A 19,615-nucleotide genomic window follows, 5' to 3' on the forward strand; every position below is an offset into this window, starting at 1 on the left:
CATATTTGTCAACCTTGAATGTTCTGATACAGTAGAATAGGCATGCAGACATACTGATGGAGTCTAATACATTGAGGCCAAAAAAACTAAATAAATGGAGGGCTGTGTCGGAATCAAGAACTTGGAACAGTGAAATATTGAGACATGAAGACACAGGGAGAAGAAAAGTGGTACATTTAAATGGCTTTTAATTTAAATATAATTGAGTATTTATTTTATACTTTTGTTTTAGGTTCCATTTCCAGAATTACCAGCGCATTCAGGGCATGGTATTTGCCATCAATGAAATTAATAACAACCCCCACCTTCTAGCAAATGTCACCCTGGGCTATCGGATATATGACTCCTGCACTGTGCTTCAGAGGACACTGGAAGGGACCTTCTGGATGCTGACGGAAAGGGAGGATCCTGTGCCAAATTATCGATACCATAGGAACCCCCAACTGGCTGCTGTTATCGGAGACTCAGCATCCACACGGTCCATCATCATGGCCCACCTGTTGGGTCGGTACAAACTCCCACAGGTAGCACTTGCAAGAGGGATGCAATGGGGTGGCTTAGTCAAGGACAATTATTTAATGTTTTAGACACCCAAATATATATACAAACACAAATATCAAGTATGTAGTTTGGCTTAGGTTACAGTTTCTATGTTAGTTTTGCTAGTACCTTTGGCATAGTTGCTTGACAAATCATCATAAAAAAACAAATAATATCGTTTATCCGGTTTGCCTAAAACTACACGCACAAACACATCCAATCAAGATGGAGATGGAGAAGAAGTGTCAGAATCGTGAAGAGACAGTTAGTGATGAGTATGTAGATGCCACAAAAGCCTTAGAAGGCAACTGAGGGAAGAAAACTAGCATAGTATTAGAAAGATATACATTATTTTCTAGATCTCAAATGCCAGAAGAAAGCATTGAGCAATATATATCTGTATTGAGAACATTGGCCTCAACATGTAAGTTTAAAGAGCTCCATGAGGTGATGATGAAGGATCAGTTCATAAATTGAACTAGCAACACTACAATACCAGAGAGGCTATTAAAGTTAATAGATCCATCCTTACAAAAAATCATAAACATAGCAAGGCGTTTAAAAAACACATCTAGGTATGTAAAGGAACTTAACGGGGATCAATGTAAGGAGAAGGGAGAAAAAAATACAAGGAATGTGTTGCAGAAAGGAAAAAATAGTTTGTCAGGATCTAGCAAAATATCTATTCCAGCGGAAAAATGTACATGTTACAGATGTGGCAGTTTCAAGCACTCTGCGAATGCGCATACATGTCCTGTTATAAAGGCAAACTGTTTCATGTGTAAAATAATGGTACACATTTCATGAGTATGCAAATCAGATGGTCAAAGTGCAGACAAAAATGTAGTAAACGTAGTCAACGAAGACAGTGTTAGCTACTCAGAAGATGAGGAAAGCGATAAAGTTGAACTGCTGGTAATATATGTGAACCTTGTGGGAGAGATAAAGGAACAATACCAACCCCCAAATTTAACAAGAATGACATGACTGTGTGGACGGATTCTTGTTCCACCTACACCTTAATCAATAAGGATATATGGAAAAACCTGGGCAAATACAAGCTATTTCCACCTGATACAAAACCTGAGGGGTACTGTGGTGTAAAACTACCACTGTTAGATTATTTCAATTGAGATTTGTCATACATGAACAGATGTGTTGGGGGGAAGGTGTACGAAATGAGAGAGGGAAGAGCTTTATTAGGGTGGAGAGCAAAGAAAGTTGGGCATTGTTCTAGATCCCAACCACCCTGAATATGTTTTAGTAACAGAAGAAGCACACAAAATTAATTGGTGGGTGAAGTAACCTAACTTGTTTGCCGATAATCTAGGATGCTTAGAGAAATTTGAGCATCATAGTGTATTAAAACTAGAAAGCACAACAAAAGTGCACAAGGTAAGGTATGTTCCCTTGGCCCAGGTAGCACAAATCAAAGAGAAATTAGATTGTCTGTGTGTGGCTGGGGTAATTGAGCCGATAGAATCATCAGAATGGGTTAGTCTGACTGTGCTAGCGCAGAAGGCCAATGGTAAAATGCGACTGTGTGTAGATTTCATCTTAATCAGTGCATTTGGGTTGACCGCCATCCAGTACCACGCATAAAATTATTTCCACTATCAAGGATGCAAAGGTATTTTCCTCCATTGACGTATCCAATGCATATCACCAGATCTGTCTGCATCCTGAATCAAAACATGTCACCTCCTTTATAGCACCTGAAAGCACGTTTCAAGTTATATGCATGCCATTTGGATTGGCGTCAGCATCTGACCTACTCCAGAGACTCATGAGTAGCACACTCAAGTGAACTGCTAATGTTCTGGTTTTCCAAGATGATATCTTTGTGTGGGGTAAAGATGTGGATAGTCATGATTTCACTGTAAATGAGGTGTTAGCCAAACTGCAGAAAGCAGGGTTAAAAGTCAGCATGGAAAAATGCAAGTTTGGTGTGTTACAAGTTGGTTATCTGGCTCATATATTGTCTGAGGATGGAGTGAAACCCAAGGTAAAGTTACTTAAAGCAATTGAATGTGCACCTTCACCTACTGACAAGGAGTAACTTTGCTCCTTTCTTGGCCTAGCCGAATACTATTCGAAATTTGTGCAGCATTTTGCCGACAAGGTGCACGTATTAAAATAATTGATGAAAAAGGGAGTGAAATTTGAGTGGACCAATGAGTGTCAGCTAGCATTTGGAAAGATAAAGTGTGAAATAGTGAAAGCAGTGGCTTTAAAAAAACATTTGATGCCATGGACAAAACAACAGTGGTAGTGGATGTGAGCGCTTATGGATTGGGAGCTGTGCTGATGCAAAAATGTACAAGTTACTTACCTTTGGTAACGATATATCTGGTAGAGACATATTTTAGTTGCAGATTCCTTTCCTTTGAATTACCCCAGGTGTCAGACTGGATCTGGAGAATTTTTCTTTGAGCAGTACCCCTATATGCCGTTAGGTGGCGTCAGTTGACTTCGCGGGCATCGTTGGAGTTGTGGTCGCCGTGATGATGTTGCAGTCCTATATAGGCCACCACCACGCGCTGACGTCAGTTTCTTTTCACGACTTTCCACCCCAGTAGCGCGGAGCCACGAAGAACACTGAGAATGGTGTGCCAAAACTAGGGCCCTCAGAGGGAAGTACCTGTCCCTAGACATCAGTTCGCAGTGCTGGAAGGATGGGCGGGTCAGTAAGAAATCTGCAACTAGAATATGGGGGTCATTCTGACCCCGGCGGTAATTACCGCCATGGCGGAGGTTGGCGGTAGCACCGCCAACAGGCCGGCGGTGCTCCGCCGGGCATTCTGACCGCGGCGGTACAGCCGCGGCCAGAAGCGGAAAGCCGGCGGTGTACCGCCGACTTTCCGCTGCCCGTCAGAATCCTCCATGGCGGCGGAGCGCGCTCCGCCGCCATGGGGATTCTGACACCCCCTACCGCCATCCTGTTCCTGGCGGTTCTCCCGCCAGGAACAGGATGGCGGTAGGGGGTGCCGCGGGCCCCTGGGGCCCCTGCCGTGCCCATGCCACTGGCATGGGCACGGCAGGGGCCCCCGTAAGAGGGCCCCACAACGTATTTCAGTGTCTGCTTAGCAGACACTGAAATACGCGACGGGTGCAACTGCACCCGTCGCACCTTCCCACTCCGCCGGCTCAATTCTGAGCCGGCATCCTAGTGGGAAGGTTGATTTGCCCGGGGCTGGCGGGCGGTCTTTTGGCGGCCGCCCGCCAGCCCCGGGCAAATCTCAGAATCACCGCCGCGGTCTTTGGACCGCGGTGCGGTGTTCTGACGGCGGTACCTTGGCGGACGGCCTCCGCCGTCCGCCAAGGTCAGAATGACCGCCTATGTCTCTACCAGATATATCATTACTGAAGGTAAGTAACTTGCACATCTGAAAGAAACTTCTAGTTGCATATTCCTTACCTTTAAATAGATACATGAGCAATACCATCCCCATTGGTGGGCTGTGAACAAAGATGACACCAGAAAATCCTGCAGGACCGAACCGCCAAAATAGCCGTCCCTGTGGACCTGACTGACCAGGCAGTAGTGTTTGGTGAACATTTGTAAGGATGCCCACGGTGCGGCCTGACAGATACCCAGGACTGGAACTCTGCGTGCTAACGCTGTGGTAGCAGCAGTTGCTATGGTAGAATGAGCGCGCAAACCCTCAGGGGGTTGCTTTTCCCCAAAGCGTAGCACATCTTGATGCAGATGACTACCCATCGTGAAATGGTCCTCTTCTGCACTGCCTTCCCTTTCTTTGCACCCACATTTCCCACAAAGAGTTGATCGTCCACCCGGAAATCTTTGGTACGATCGAGATAGAACGCCAACACTCTTTTTGGATCCAGATGATGGAGTCTCTCCTCCTCATGAGAGGGATGTGGGGGTGTGTAAAAAGTAGGCAAGGTGATAGATTGGCCTACGTGAAAAGGTGTTACGACTTTGGGAAGAAAGGAAGCCCCTGTACGAAGCACCACTTTGTCAGGATGCACTACTAGGTATGGTGGCTTCGAAGAAAGAGCCTGAAGCTCACTTACTCTGCAAGCAGAGGTGATGGCAATCAAGAAAGCTGTTTTAAGGGTTAAGAGCCATAAAGGACAGTTGTGGAGTGGCTCGAAAAGGGCGCACATGAGGTATGTGAGGACCAAATTCAAATCCCAATGGGGCATGATGAACAGGACGGGAGGAAACATATGAGTGAGGTCTTTAAGAAACCTCCCAAAAATGGGAGATTTGCAAAGAGAAGATTAGTTTGGTAGCCTTAAGAAGGCAGAGATGGCAGACAAATATCCCTTGAGGGTGCCCAGAGTAGAGCCCAGCTGGGCAAGAGAGAGAATAAAGAGGAGAACTTGAGAGAGGTGCAGAGGAGGAATCAACAGATTTGTTGATACACCATGCCTCAAATTTCTTCCAACGACAGGCGTCAACTGTCGCCGCTCAATCTCCATGCAGGGAGGCAGAGACTAGACAGGTTCGGGTGGATAACCGTCCCCTGCTGCTGTGACAGAAGATCCTCCCGAAGGGGCAGTCTGATCAGAGGATTGATGGCCACGCTCAAGAGCTCGGAACTCTTCGTTTCCAGTTCGGAGCTACCAAGATTACTTGGGCCCGGTCTTGCCTGATCTTCTTCAGAACTCTGGGCAGAAGCGGTATTGGCCGGAAGGCGTACAATAGGCCTAAGTTCCACTTTTAACAAAAAGTGCCGCCAAGCGAGTGCCGCCTTGGAAATTCCAATGTGCAAAACAGCTCACATAGCGCGTTCCCTATGGAGGTAAACAGATCTACCCAAGTCTCTCCCCACTGCTGAAAGAGACCTTGCGTCACCTCCGGATGGAGACACCATTCGTGACTGACTACGCATAGACGGCTTAATTCGTCTGCTCTGGCGTTCAGAGAGCCCGCCAGATGTTGACCCACCAGGGAAATGCCCTGGCATTCCAGCCATGTCCAGAAGTGAAGAGCCTCTTGGCAAAGAGTCCAGGACCTCACTCTGGCCTGCTTATTGCAGTACAACATGGCAGTGGTGTTGTCGGTGAAGCCCTGCACCACTTTCCCTTTGACAGAGGGAAGGAATGCTTTGAATGCAAGTCGGATCGCCCGGAGCTCCAAAAAGTTGATGTGGAGCCAGGACTCCGCCGGAGACCAGAGGCCTATGATCTCCGCCTCTCCTATGTGGCTGCCCCACCCCAGAAGTGATGCATCTGTCACGACTGTGAGATCTGGTTGGGGAAGTGAGAGCGATCTGCCATTGACCTAATCTGGATTCGACAACCACCACTGCAGGTCCTTCTCATCTCCCTCTGAGATCTAAACCGTGTCGGAGAGATTCCCCTGATACTGCGTCCACTGGAACTTCATGTTCCACTGCAGAGCCTGTATATGCCATCTGGCATGTTGGACCAGCAGGATGCAGGAGGCCATGAGACCCAGCAACCTCAGAGTCATTCTCACCGAAATCCAGGATAGAGGCTGAAACATCGTTTTCATAGCCTGAATATCATGGACTTGCTTTTTGGGAGGATAAGCCCAAAACTGCACTGTTTCCATAACAGCTTCAATGAAAGGGAGTGTCTAAGAGGGAGTCAGGTGTGACTTCGGCATGTTGATAGTGAACCCCAGCGAATGCAGGAGGTTTGCCATAGTCTGGTGGTGGGAGACGACTTTCTGGGGAGTGTCCGCTTCCAACAGCCAGTCATCGAGGTAGGGCTAGACTGGGATCCCTAACCTGCGCACGTGAGCTGCAACCACTACCATCACTTTCGTGAAAACGCAAGGGGCACTGGTAAGGCCAAAGGGGAGAACAGTGTACTGAAAGTGACCTACCACAAATCGAAGGTAACGTCTGTGGGATAGCAGGAATGGAATATGTCAATAGGCGTCCTGCAAGTCCAACAGAAACATCCAGTCTCCAGGGTCCAGGGCAGAAAGGACCTGAGCCAGGGTTAACATCTTGAACTTTTCCCTTTTGAGGAAGAGATTGAGGGTCTGGAGGTCTAGGGTAAGGTGAAGACCCTTGTCCTTTTTGAGCACAAGAAAGTAGCGGGAATAGCAACCACGACCTACTTCTGTCTCTATGGCTCCCTTGACCAGGAGGGCCTAGACTTCTTTGTGGAGAAGGGCCAAATTATCCCCCGACAGGTGATGGTGGCATTGATGGAGGAGAAGTCTCAAAGGGGAGTAGCCCTTTCAGACGATCTGTATAACCTGTCCGTGGGAATGGAGTCCCAGTGGGGCAGAATTCTGCCGCCAACTGGTCCTGAATGTCCCAACGGACTAGGAAGGTTTTGAGGCAGAGGAGGGGGCAGGGTGGACTGTATGGCCCAATGACTCCCTGATCCACGAGCCGCATCCACGCAGGGGCTGTGCAGCATGCGTGGGTCGGTGGCACAGTGGAAATGGATGCGGTTGGGTGCCCCTTCCGTAGCCACGAAATGAGCGAGAGGTGGACTGAGGGGGTGCAAAGAGAGGCTGCGAGGCCAAGGGACCGAGCCGTAGCCCAGGAAACCTTAAGGCAGTCGAGCGTTGAGTCTGCCTTGTCTCCGAAGAGACGAGGGCCATCAAAGGGCATGTCCATCAAAGATTGCTGGACATCCCCCGAAAAGCCAGACGTCCTCAACCAGGCGTGGTGTCACAGTGCCACCATTGATGCAACCGATCTGCCTAGTGAGTCGGTCGTATCCAGTCCACAATGGATCATGAACTTGGCTTCATCTCTCCCATCTGTCATGGCTTGGAAGAGAATGTTCTGGGACTCTTCTGGAACTTGGGGCAGCACTCGCGTGACCGTATCCCAGAGAGTATGGGAATAGCGGCCCGAAAGGCATGCAGTGTTCACAGACCACAGCGCTTGACTGGCAGAAGAAAACAGCTTCTTCCCTAAGTTGTCCAGTCTTTTTGATTCCCTGTCTGGGGGAGCAGTAGGGAATGTGCCAGATGATGAAGAAGACTGGATGACAAGCCTGAACGGCCAAGGCTCTCAGGCGTAGGGAGTTGGGTAAGGAAATTTGGGTCATTCAGCACAGGCCGATGGCAGTGGGCAATCGTCCTATTTACTGGAGCCCCTGTGCTGGGTTTGGACCAGGTCCCCAGTAGGACATCCGTAAGTGCTTCGCTGAAGGGAAGAAGGGGTTCCAAGTTGGAGGCCCCAGGCTGAAACACTTCAGTCAGGAGATTAGGCCTGACCTCCACAGAAGGAAGCTTGAGGTTCAAAACCTCAGCCGCCATTCTCACCACCATAGAATAAGACGCTCCCTTCTCCGTAACTAAGGTACGGGGAGAGAACATGCCAGTGTCAGGGGAGAGAACATGCCAGTGTCAGGGGAGGTGTCCAACCCACTGGCATCACCCAATGCCTGTACCCAGTCCAGTTCAGATTCAAGCTTGTCTTCAAAAGGGTCCAGTGACCCCTCTACACTAGCCCTGTATCCATACCCATAGTAAAAGGGTTCAAGCGCAACCCTGGGCACAGCAGAGCCCATGCAACACGGAATCGGCGTCAAGTGAAGTTGTTCCAGCTCCGGGTCGTCGGGAATGAGTATAGGGTTAACGTTGATGCTGGGGAAGGACGCGTTGGCACAACTGGTGTCGGGACGGATCTGGAATCGGATCCTGCGGTGCCCTCTGGAGTCGGGACCGAAGTCACCGAGTTTGAACCGAAGGGGGCCCTCATCGACTCCCCTGGGCCTGAAGGCCCCAAGTATGGGTCCGGCTGACCAAATATGAGTCGCATGGCCTCATAGAACTCCTTTAGTTGGGCAGGGGTAGCCCCGGCTCCTGTAAATTTGGGGAGGCATGGAGCGGACCTAGACCAAGGCCCAGAAGACGGAGGCCTAGAACGTCGATGCTCTTCCTGTTTCATGTCGTGCGAGTGACGGAGCGAATTCGAAGTACATTTTACCTTCTTCTTATTACCCGAATGTCCAGATGACGTTGACGGAGAAGAATGGTGGTGACTCAGCAACCGGTCTCCTGACCTTCCTCTCGAACTGGGCCGGGAACAACAGGGAGTCGAGTGTCGGGCTGCCATGGATTTCAGGGACCGATCCCTCAAAGCTTTCAGGTTTATGGCCCGACACTCGGAGCACAACTTCAGGTCGCGCTCCAAACACCAGAGGCACACGAGGTGTGGATCCGTTAACGACATCATGCAGTGACAGGAGTCGCAGAGCTTTAATCTGGTCTTATGGGGCATCCCTCGACACATCAAAATTTGTCAAAAACGAATTCGAAAAAATGTTGCAGTTAGTCAAAAATGACTGGGGTAGCTCTTCTCTGGATCTGCGCGTAGTCTGGTGCGGAAAGAAAAGAACTGACGTCAGCACACCAGGGTGGTGCCTATATACGACCGCAACGTCATTACAGTGACCACGACGCCAACGACACCCGCGACACCCTAACGGCACGCAGGGGTACTGCTCGAAGAAAGATTTTCCGGATCCATTCTGACACCTGGGGGAATTCAAAGGTAAGTAATCTGCAACTAGAAGTCTCTATCACATGGAATGGCCAAGAACGTGTAGTGGCTTTTGCTTCTCGGACATAGAAGTGTGATGAAGCAACATACTCCGTGATTTAAAGGGAAGCACTGGCGTGTTGGTGGGGTGTGAACCACTTCAAAACATAAGTCTGGGGGACAGCCTTTGAATTACGCACTAAATGGATATACCGGTTGCAGGAATATGAATACTGGTTGTTTTTGTCGATTGCCATTACAATAGAAAGAGGTGGAAGGGAAAGAAGACAGTGGTGAGGAATAGTAAGTGGCCAGTGTAAATGAATCATGTGAGGGAGCAGTAAAAGAGGATGAATGGAAACAAGCATTTGAGGATGATGAGATTTTGAAGCAACTAATGGCCTGTCTGTCCAGTACCACTCGTCAATCAGAAAGTGTAGGAGAGGAATATGGTGACTACGGGATGATATGGTCGGAAATGGTGTCCTCTATGGATGGCATACTGAGAAGGAAAGTGCCTTTGGGACTGAGAACTAGAATGATAAGATTACTCCATTAAGGGCAAAGTGACTTGTCAGGTGTGAAAAGGAGGGCCTAAGTTGACTTTTGGGGGTGGGTATGGACAAAGAGATAGAGAAATTTGTGTGAAACTGTGAGGCATGCATGTGCAGTGACAAGTCCCTCGGGTCTGACAGGTCAGAGAAATTTGCTATCTCACCCCCCACATCACCAAAGAAACCAGGACAGAAACTAGCCATGGACATGTGTGGTCCATTCAAAGAGTACAGAGGGGAAATGTGCCTTAATCTTAGTGAACTATTAATCCAAATGGCCTGATGTGGCTTATGTAAGGGGTGTTCAGTGTTGTAAACTTCTGTGAAGAAATATTCAGAATTGAGAGATACTCTAAATGTATAGTCACTGACAATGAGCCACAATTTGTTGCTGACAAATTTCAGCAGTTCTTGAAATGGTACGAATATCCACCATAGAACAGCTGTATACTGCCCAAGGGAAAACGCCCTTGTTGAGAGATTCAACCGTGTGATAAAAGAGTGTGTACAATTGAGCGCTGAATGTGCAGCAGATTGCAGGAAGGCTGTTACGGAAATATTATGGAGCCATAGCAATACACCACATTTGGCCTCAGAGGAGACTCCGTTTTACTTGTTAAAGGTTAGACAAGCAGGTACCAAGGTGACTCCTGCATGGACGAATAAGTTAGTCAACAAGGAATTTAACAAAAAGGAATTGGAACAAAGAGTGGATAAGTATCAGGAACAATACGTACATAGACATAATGACAAGTTGAAAAATAAAGTTCGCAAGTTTGTGGTGGGAGATTGGGTAAGAACATCTCTTGTTGGAGGTCAAAAGTCAGGACTTTCAAAGTGGACCAAAGGAAGTAAAGAGGATGGTTGGAAATAGTGTGTGGTTGGATGACAACAAAAGATGGAATATCAGAAAGGTTTGCATGTGCAATGATCTAGAATGTAAAAAGTCGAAAGTTAAGGATAGCAAGGAAAATCTGTCCCCATGATCGAGATTGTGTCCATGCCCAATGATGCAAAAAAAATAGAGAGGTTGGACCAAAAGAAAACCTGTTTGGCATAGAGACTATGATGTCTATGAAAGTCCCATGTTCCATTTTTCTCTCTTATCATAAACTCAAATGTGCTTATGTAAAATGTATTTTGGTTTGCTGTAAAGAAGGAATATGTGTTGTATCTTAGCAAACTGGATGCTCCCTCTACTGGACTCTAGAGTGTAGATTCCTGGAGCAGAAGGTAGGGAGTTGCTAAGAAGAGAGGACATGTCAGAGGTTGTTAGTCTGGGCTAATAAAACTGTTATACTTATACATCTTGCTTCCAAACTTCCAAAAAGTTTTAACATTATACATAACATTGAACTGCCACTAGAGAGTTTATTTCTGTTTGGTGTTAACTATTCTTTTTGGCGTTAGCTGTGCCTTATATGTCACAAGCCAACTGTAAAAATGATAACATCTTAACATATTTCTTAACAGGTCAGCTACTTCTCAACAAGTCCACTTTTGAGTGACAGGACTCAGTTCCCATCCTTTTTCCGGACCATCCCAAGTGATGATTCTCAGTCTCGTGGCATGGCCAAGTTGGTGATGCACTTTGGGTGGACTTGGGTTGGTCTCCTGGCTGTAGACAGTGATTACGGGAGACAAATGATCCACATTTTACAGCAAGAGCTCATCCAGGGTGGGGTCTGCATTGCTTTCGCTGAGAGCATACTTACTAGCCGAGCCGACAGAAATGCCTTTTACATTGTTCAAGTGATCAAAAAATCGATAGCAGTAGCTATTGTCATAATTTCCTCAGATTACGACATAGCACCTGTTGTGGATGAAATGGTGAAGCAGAACATTAGTGGCAAGGTCTGGATAGGCAGTGAGAGCTGGTCCACCTCTACATTCTTTCCCATGGAGAAGTATGCAGGTGCCCTGATAGGATCTCTTGGCTTTGCAATACATAGTGGTGAGATGAAGGGCTTTCAGGACTACCTCACGCATGTCCAGCCTTCACAATATCCAGGTGACACATTGATTAGAAAGTTTTGGGAAGAAGCTTTTGGCTGCAAATGGCTCTACAAGGAAAGTTTGTTGGACTCTTGGAACAACAACAGTGTCCCATGCACAGGGGATGAGAAGTTTATTAATCTTAAAGTCAATTACAATGAAATCACTGACCTGAGAATTACGTATAATATCTACTCTGCTGTCTATGCCATTGCTTTGGCGTTGCAGGACTTGATCAACTGCCATCCAGGGGACAGTCCCTTTTTCCATGGAGCCTGTGGTGACATTTTGGATTTCCATCCTTGGCAAGTAAGACATATTGTGCATTTTAGTGGGAAGGTCTTTGAATTTATTTTATCGCATAGATTTATCACTTGTCTCTGGCTCTTCCAGTGAATGGCGATCTGAAAACACATTGGCCCTTAATACGACCCTGGCGGATGATGGTATTTTGGAGAAAAGTACTGCCAACAGGCTGGCGGTACTCTTCTCAAAAATAGGACATTAGCGGTTTGGCTCAAGCCAAACCGCCAATGTACCACTCCGTCCGCCCGGGCGGTAACAGCCGCCGGGCTGAAGACTTCAGTCTCCAGCCAGGCGACCATCACTGTCCCACCCGCGGGATTATGACCCTGCCTACCACCATGGTTTTCGTGGCTTCCTTACCGAAACCGCACGAAAACCATGGCGGTAGGCACTATCAGTGACAGGGAATTCCTTCCCTGTCACTGATAGGGGTCTCCCCTGCCCTTCTCCCCCTCCCCAGAGTCCTCCCCCACCCTCTCCCTCCCACTTCAGACCCCCCACGAGACATGCACATTCATGCACCATCATACACATGCATACACACACTCATACCCACATGCACCCACGCATGTATACATCCATTCACACACACATCCACATACACTTACATACATACAAGCACCCACGCATTTACACAACAAAACATACATGCACTCACAACCATGCATGCATGCATACACGCACTTCACATGCCACACACCCGCATGCACGCATACACAAGCATACACCAACACCCCCCCACACACCCAAACCCCCTCCCCCGTCGGAGCACCCAACTTACCTGATTGCAGGGGGTCCTCTGGCAGGAGACGGGACGTGGCCCTGCTGCCAGCAGCAGCGTCCGCCAGCAGACCACCGCCAGGCCATGATACGGTCTGCAGCGGTCTACTGGTGTGCTGCTGCTGCTGCCAGCAGTGCCACCTTACCACCGCAGCTGGAATTCTGCCATCCTTCATGCAGAATTTCGGCTACGGTCCTAATATGGCAGGCGGCAAGTAGCCGCGGCGACGGTGTTTTGGTGGCCACTTAATACCGCCATTGTCATAACGGGGGTTATTATGTTTTATAAAGTTGCAGCGAGAAGGTTTTCTTGAATTAGGCCACATCTTAGATCATCTAAATGTGTTTTTAGGGGTTACAATATAATATATACAATATTTCTGTGTATGGTTTGCAGATTAGTTATAATTTTATGGCCTATGTTTTTGTACTCTAAAAAAAAATATATATATTTTGCTATTATAAAGCCTGAATTACAGTTCTAATCACGTTAGTATCATATTTGTTGTTCTCTTTTTTGGATATCCTTTATTGCATTTTTTACATTTACAACTTAACAACATAATCTTGCAATAAATGTGTATATCATGAGTGTCATACTATTTCGAAATAAAATGTGCCTAGACAAAAATGTGATGAAAAAGTTGTTATGACTTTTTTTTAAATGGTTGTTCATTATACAATACGATTTATGGCTGAAGATGGGTTTTTTCAAATGCTATTCAAGACTGGCAAAAAGCAAAAAAGATAAATAAGCACTGTAAAATGCAATACGGGTCGAGCCCTCATTCACTGAAACATACCATCTTTCAAAACACTACCAACCACTCACCTAGTCCTTCACATGCAACCTGATCGACAGCTACTCTACAGCAGATTTCCTAATCTTTGGCAGTGGCTTTTAACATGAAGTCAAGGGAAACTCCATGATGCAAGGCATTGCAAAATACAGTGTCAATCAATTTTGTGGATACAAGTATTTCTAATACAAGCCCATTGCTGAAACAGCATTGCATCATATATCACAAAGCCCAAAATCCCTAAATTCCTTTGCACGGTGAACGTGATCGGGCGAGGACAATACAAACACCTCTAGGATCCTAAGAGATGGTAATATTGATCAATGGTCAGAATAACTAGAAGCATGCAAAGTAGCATGAACTCACTTTCCTGGAATCCTGGAACCAAAGAACACATGGACACAAATGTCAATGGGGTGTGGGGGGCTCGGGGGATGGAGGGAGAAACAACGGAAAAAAAAACACCTATCTTTAACACATGGGCACTTTCTCCTCCTCCTCCCCCCCCCACTCACCTGCCATGACCAAACCCTGCCCTCCCCGTGCTGCTGGCTGAGCCAGCAGATGAAAAATAAAACAATAGTAAGCTGTTGTTTTATTTTTCATCTCCTGGCCAGGATAGCAACGCTTCGCTGCCATTGCAGAGGAGCCACCCCTGCATGCACACACAATGTACAAATGATGGGCAAAAGTCCATTTACCCATCCTTGTGATGTAAATATACATCACGTGAGAAATTGGGTTGTTGGTTGACTGGGGTGTGAGTCCTGGTCAAGAATACATGAATATACACATCTCCGTTTTCAAAACTTACTTGCCCTCCCTACCAGCAAGGAATTACACTAGGGGGGGGGGGGGGGGTCACCTCATTCCAGGTCATTACAAACATTGATTCCAGTCCCAAACGTTTATGTGATAATCGCATGCATTCTGGATTTTGCATTCTTGCTTCGCTTCCACTGAAATATTTAGACTAACATACCTGAAAACAATGATTTGTAGGTTTAAAGGTGAAGAATGAAGGCAATGTCTATAATGAGCTCACTTTAAGTTACCCAGCTGTTAACACCAACAAATAAAAGTATCAATCACATTATCCAGTATGCCTTGGGCAACCATGCATGACCACACTCGATCACTGGCTGGGCAGAAAAGCCAGAACTTGCTCCAAGAAGAAGGTTTGCACACAGGCTGTTTCTATTTTTTAATTATGACATGATAGCCTAAAAGTCTCAAATATAATCCTCCACCCACATTTCTGACAGAACTAAAGACACACATTACTCCTCATCCAGCCCGCCTCTATGAAACACACCATGATGTCTAGGTCCTGCCTTCTGTTTATGCTGGATTCTGTTTCTGTAAATAACATGAGTCATTCCTCCTGCCACTCATATGTATGACTGGGCTTACTCCCTTGTGCTCAAATAAATATATTTATAGTTACGCTCATGTATGTATTCAAAAGTCTGCTCATGTAACAGCATATGCCCAATACATTTCTAATATTTACAGGGATTGTGTGACATATCCAGAAGGGTGAAATACCATAATATTGGTTTGTTACCACCCTTTATTATAGCTCATTCTCATGAGGATACACACATTTCTCTGAAACAGTTCTCTCTCTAAAGTTGAGGAACTTTATATGTAAAATTAGATTATAATATGAGAAGAACAGTGTGCTGAGTAGCATCATACATTATTGCATTGTAGACTTGTTGGCCTTTTGAGAAATTGACTATATGCTGAAAATTAAGGCTTAACAAAGGTTTGATTTAGTTAGCTTACCCAGGCCACAGCAGGACACACTGTGGAAGGTGCACGTTTAAATGTTGTGCACAGGCATTGGTTTGTTTAACTTTTTAGGAAATCACTGAAATTCCACTGCTGCTAGAGTCGCTCTCTGTAAGTAACTATTTACTAGCTTTCTGAGCACCAGGGTTGCACTCTTGAAACATTATAAGACCATTTGCTAAAGTTCAGTCGCTGAGTTCTTAATGCTGAACAGTCCATTGAAGCAGGCTGAATTTCTTATGCGTTTGTCCAATGCAAGTAGTTTGCTAGTAGGTGCTTTTGGAAACTAATAGTCTTAGGGCTTATTGTCCTAGTAAAATTTTTCGTATAGCCTTTATTATTAATGTCATGCTGTGAAACTGTGTGCTGTCTTTAGATCCTTAAAGAATTTGTCATTAGATTAGATCCTTGCTTTAGAGTAGATCTTCCGGTATTTTTTACTTTAGGCTTTGGACATAAAGAGGCATTTCCACATGATTATTCATTGTGACTTTGTAATTCTTCTGTTGTAATAAAGAGAGCTGAATGCTGTACAGTCCTTTTGTATTAAGAATTTGTATTATTTTGACTATTTTCTAATGCATTGTGGCTACTTATTTTCATATATGTGCATTGACATTATTGCATTTATTTTCAAACTGGCTTCTGAGTCTAACTTTTTAATTTCTTTTTGGACCTGCCATCCGTGGTGCTGTCTTCCCTCAAACACTTTGCCTTCACTGCTCCTGTTTCCGAGTTCATTTTTGATGGCACTAGGACACTATGCACTTTACCACTGCTAGCCGGTGCTGGAATGCTTGTGTTCTTGCCCTAAACATGGTACACTTGACCTGACTGGCATATTTAATTTACCTATACATGCCTAATATATGGTACTAAATGTACCCAGGGCACTAAGCATTCATTGTGTCACCAACTTAAGTAGCACTTTAAAACATGTCTCAGGCCTGACATTGTAGCCTGTAGTGCAGTTTTAAAACTGACATTTCGACCTGGCAGAATAAAACTTTTGTCAGGCCTGAAACTTCATTTTTAAAATGCATGTCTATCCTAAGGTAAGCCCTAAAGGGCAGTGTGTTTTGTATTTCAAAAGTAGGACATGTGGGACATGTGCGTTTATGTTTACGTATCCTTGTAGTGAAAACTTGTAAATTTGTTTTTCACTACTGAAAGGTCTATCTCTGCCCTTGGGTAACATGGGGTTACCTTATTACATTTAAGAAGTGCTAACTTTGACCAGTAGCACGTAGGAATGCCATTTTTAGACTCAAATGGATTATAATTTAAAATCCTTCTAATGATAAATTCAGATTTGTAAGTCGCAATACTGAAAAAGCCACTTGTGAAAAATTGGCATTTTCCTTACCTTGGCATTTCTACCTTCTGCCAATGTCCTGATAACATGACTGTGAATGGCACTGGTGTTGAGCTTTGTGTATTCCTCTGACACTGTTTGACAAAAGGGGACTAGGTGTTGGCTGGATAGGCCATGCTGCCAGAACAGCTGACAGTGGAGCTGTTACCTGCCCCACTTACATTTCAAAAGGCTTGCCTCCAACACACACACACAGAAAGGAACCCGACACTACCTATTTCAAAGGCTGACACCATGTATAAATATTAGACCAACAGAATAAGTCTTCAGTACACCCCTGGACCTTTGGAAGACTTCAGAAGGACTGCCTTGTTCCCAGGAGGACTTCCCTGCTGCTTGAGGCCTGCCTTCAACACCAGAGGCCTGCTCTGGTGCTTGAAGGCTTGTCTTGCTGCTTGAAGGAGCACTGGGCCATTTCCTTAAACTCACGGCCACCATAAGTGGCTCCAAGGCTAATTGGTTGGCATCCTGTGTGCGTTACAAGGTCATAACAAGCTCCAGAGATATTGAACACTGCACTTGGCCTCTTTTTCAGTGAGTCCTAAGCCCCCAAGTGGTGCTCTCTAGTTCCCAGAAGTGGTGTTAGAGATGATGCTTCTGCCTGACCTTAAAACAGAGAAAAATAAATCAATAAAAAGTACAAAAAGAACTAACAGAAGACTGGGACCTACTTGTTAGCTGATCTGCCCAAGGCACATCCCTGGTCAGCCTGACTTTGCAGTATCTTCTGTTATGTTCCTTTCCACAGTAACAAATACTGTTTATCGGACCTCTCAGGGATTGTACCCAGCTTTGTGGAGATCTCTCCATCTATGGCTTGCAGCTTCATCCCACTGGTGTCTTTTGACTTCCAGAATATTGTCTAATGGTGAAAGTAAAAAATCAGGATCAACAGCAACAGGCACCGAATGATGATGTTGACCTACTTGGCCAGGAAATCCAATTTTTCCGGCTTAGAACTTTTTTCTGCCATCGTCATCAGCATAGCCAGTGGCTCCTCTATGACACTTCATCGGACCCTGCCTCCTGTCTTGCCCCAGTGAATTCTATCTTCTCCTGGACTTTTCTTCTAAACATTTTCGAAAGGAAACCCCCCCCTTGTATCTGACCCATGGTCCATTGCCCTCTACCTTAATTTTTTACTTTGTCCCTATATCATGCAACCAGATACCTGTGATTGGTGCTTTGATGTTAGGTGCTAGGTTTTTACTATAACTTTAAAGATTCATAACTCTGGTTCTACTGATTGGAATTAATTCGTTTTTATACCTTTTTATTAATTAAATTGTTATCCTATAAGTTGGTTTGGGACGTTCTTGTGTTCTCACTTTGTTACTGTTGTGTGCTTCATAAATATTTTATAGAATACCTCTGAATTAAGCCTGATTGCTTTTGTGCTGAGCTATCAGAGACGTAGGCACAAGTTAATTTAGTGGCTTTTGTGGTCCTCACCTGACACAGACTGTGGTTGATGCCTGAGTGGGGCTCCACACCCCCTCCCAACCAATAACCCAGTTTCTTACAGTTCTGTAATGTTTACTTTGACCTTTAATTGAATCTACACACTGAGAACTTGAAGAAGCCCAATTGTGCATATTTATTTAGTACTGAGTAAACCTAGAGTCCATATTTTCGGTGAGTGGACCCTTCTTAATGTTAAGTGGGAGCATCAATTACTTATTCAATGATAACAGAATAGGTTAAGTAGTTGTTTCTATCACAATATATCAGAATCTTAAAATCTTTTCCTTTTGTATTGGTTTTCTTCTCAGTTATTTATTGTCATTTTTCGAATGTATGTCAGCATATTATTTGTTGTAATATGATTTGGGGGTATGGTGAAACTGCTAATTGAGGGTTTATGTCAGGGGCTTCCCTTTTATCCTCCGAGATGCAGGAAGGTGGGCTTTTTTAACTTAACGTTTCTAATTGGGTGGGGGGTGCTAATCGTGCTAAGGGTACATATGTTCCCAGACTGGTATGTTCATTATATTGAAAGTTTACAACTTTGAGAACAAATGGCATTAAGCCACATTGGGAATGGCAGTAAAGTGCTGTGTGAGGTGATCTGTTGAAAACTGCATTATGCTTTAGAAAGTATCTTGTGAAACACCTTTCCTATAATGTTAATGTTTATTTTCTAAAAACCTAAGAAAAAGATGTTTGGCGAAAGAAGATAATCACGAAAAAACATCATGTCTTTTATTTCTCTTTCACCACTAGTTACTCCATTATGTCAAGAATGTGCGTTACCAAACTGAAGTTGGCACTGAAGCATTCTTTGACACAAATGGTAACCCACCAGCAAGGTATGACATTGTGAACTGGCAGCTGAGTCCTCACGGTTCTGTTCAGCATGTGAAGGTGGGCACCTATGATCCCAGTGCCCCTCTGGGCCAACACCTCCTCGTCAATGCCAGCCTGATACAGTGGCCTGGTAAGGAGAACCAGGTAAAGTTCACCAACCTAAGCAAACAAATTATATCTTAGAAAGTAAAAGGGAAACATATAAGAAAAACTGTGACTGTTGTAAGTTGCTGAGAATAATGTGAAGTTAAAAGTAGTAAATCTGTACTTACCTATACATATGAATGTTAACTATAGAGTAGAATTCGATATCCAGGAGTTGATATTTTGGTAAAAGAATATTTAAAGCTCAGTAAAGTAGCTAAACACTCTATGAATCCACGGGTAGTAGATGGGTTGGCTACTTGTTATACCCTATTATTTCTTTTATGGGCTACGTGAGTTGTTGTGATCCCAGTTGTGAAATGTATCCTTTCTGGTGCTATGAACATGCCCTCCAATTTCACAGTGCACCCCACTAAGACAGTGAATGGTGAGGTCAAATCCAAACGCGCATGTCTGGATATCCATTTACAAGGTACATCAGAGCAATTGCCTTCGGAGACCCTCATGACAGGCTGCATCTACGGCTTTCAGCTATTGGCCACAGACGGTTTTCGGCTTTAAAAAACAATGTTGTTAAAGTACTCTTCATCCACCTTTCAAAAC

At 45.2% G+C, this 19,615-nt stretch overlaps 1 protein-coding gene across 1 annotated transcript in view; it reads left to right on the forward strand.

Moving 5' to 3' along the window:
• Nucleotides 1-765: 765 nt before the first annotated feature.
• LOC138267226 (extracellular calcium-sensing receptor-like) overlaps nucleotides 766-19,615 on the forward strand; it is a 40,118-nt gene continuing 21,268 nt past the window's right edge. Inside the window, exons 1-4 of the mRNA XM_069216083.1 lie at nucleotides 766-844; nucleotides 2,373-2,545; nucleotides 11,021-11,851; nucleotides 18,824-19,051. Coding sequence (XP_069072184.1) covers nucleotides 766-844; nucleotides 2,373-2,545; nucleotides 11,021-11,851; nucleotides 18,824-19,051 — 1,311 coding nt within the window. The remainder of the gene's footprint in view (nucleotides 845-2,372; nucleotides 2,546-11,020; nucleotides 11,852-18,823; nucleotides 19,052-19,615) is intronic.

The sequence above is a fragment of the Pleurodeles waltl genome, chromosome 12 (genome assembly GCF_031143425.1).
Source record: "Pleurodeles waltl isolate 20211129_DDA chromosome 12, aPleWal1.hap1.20221129, whole genome shotgun sequence".
NCBI lineage: Eukaryota > Metazoa > Chordata > Amphibia > Caudata > Salamandridae > Pleurodeles > Pleurodeles waltl.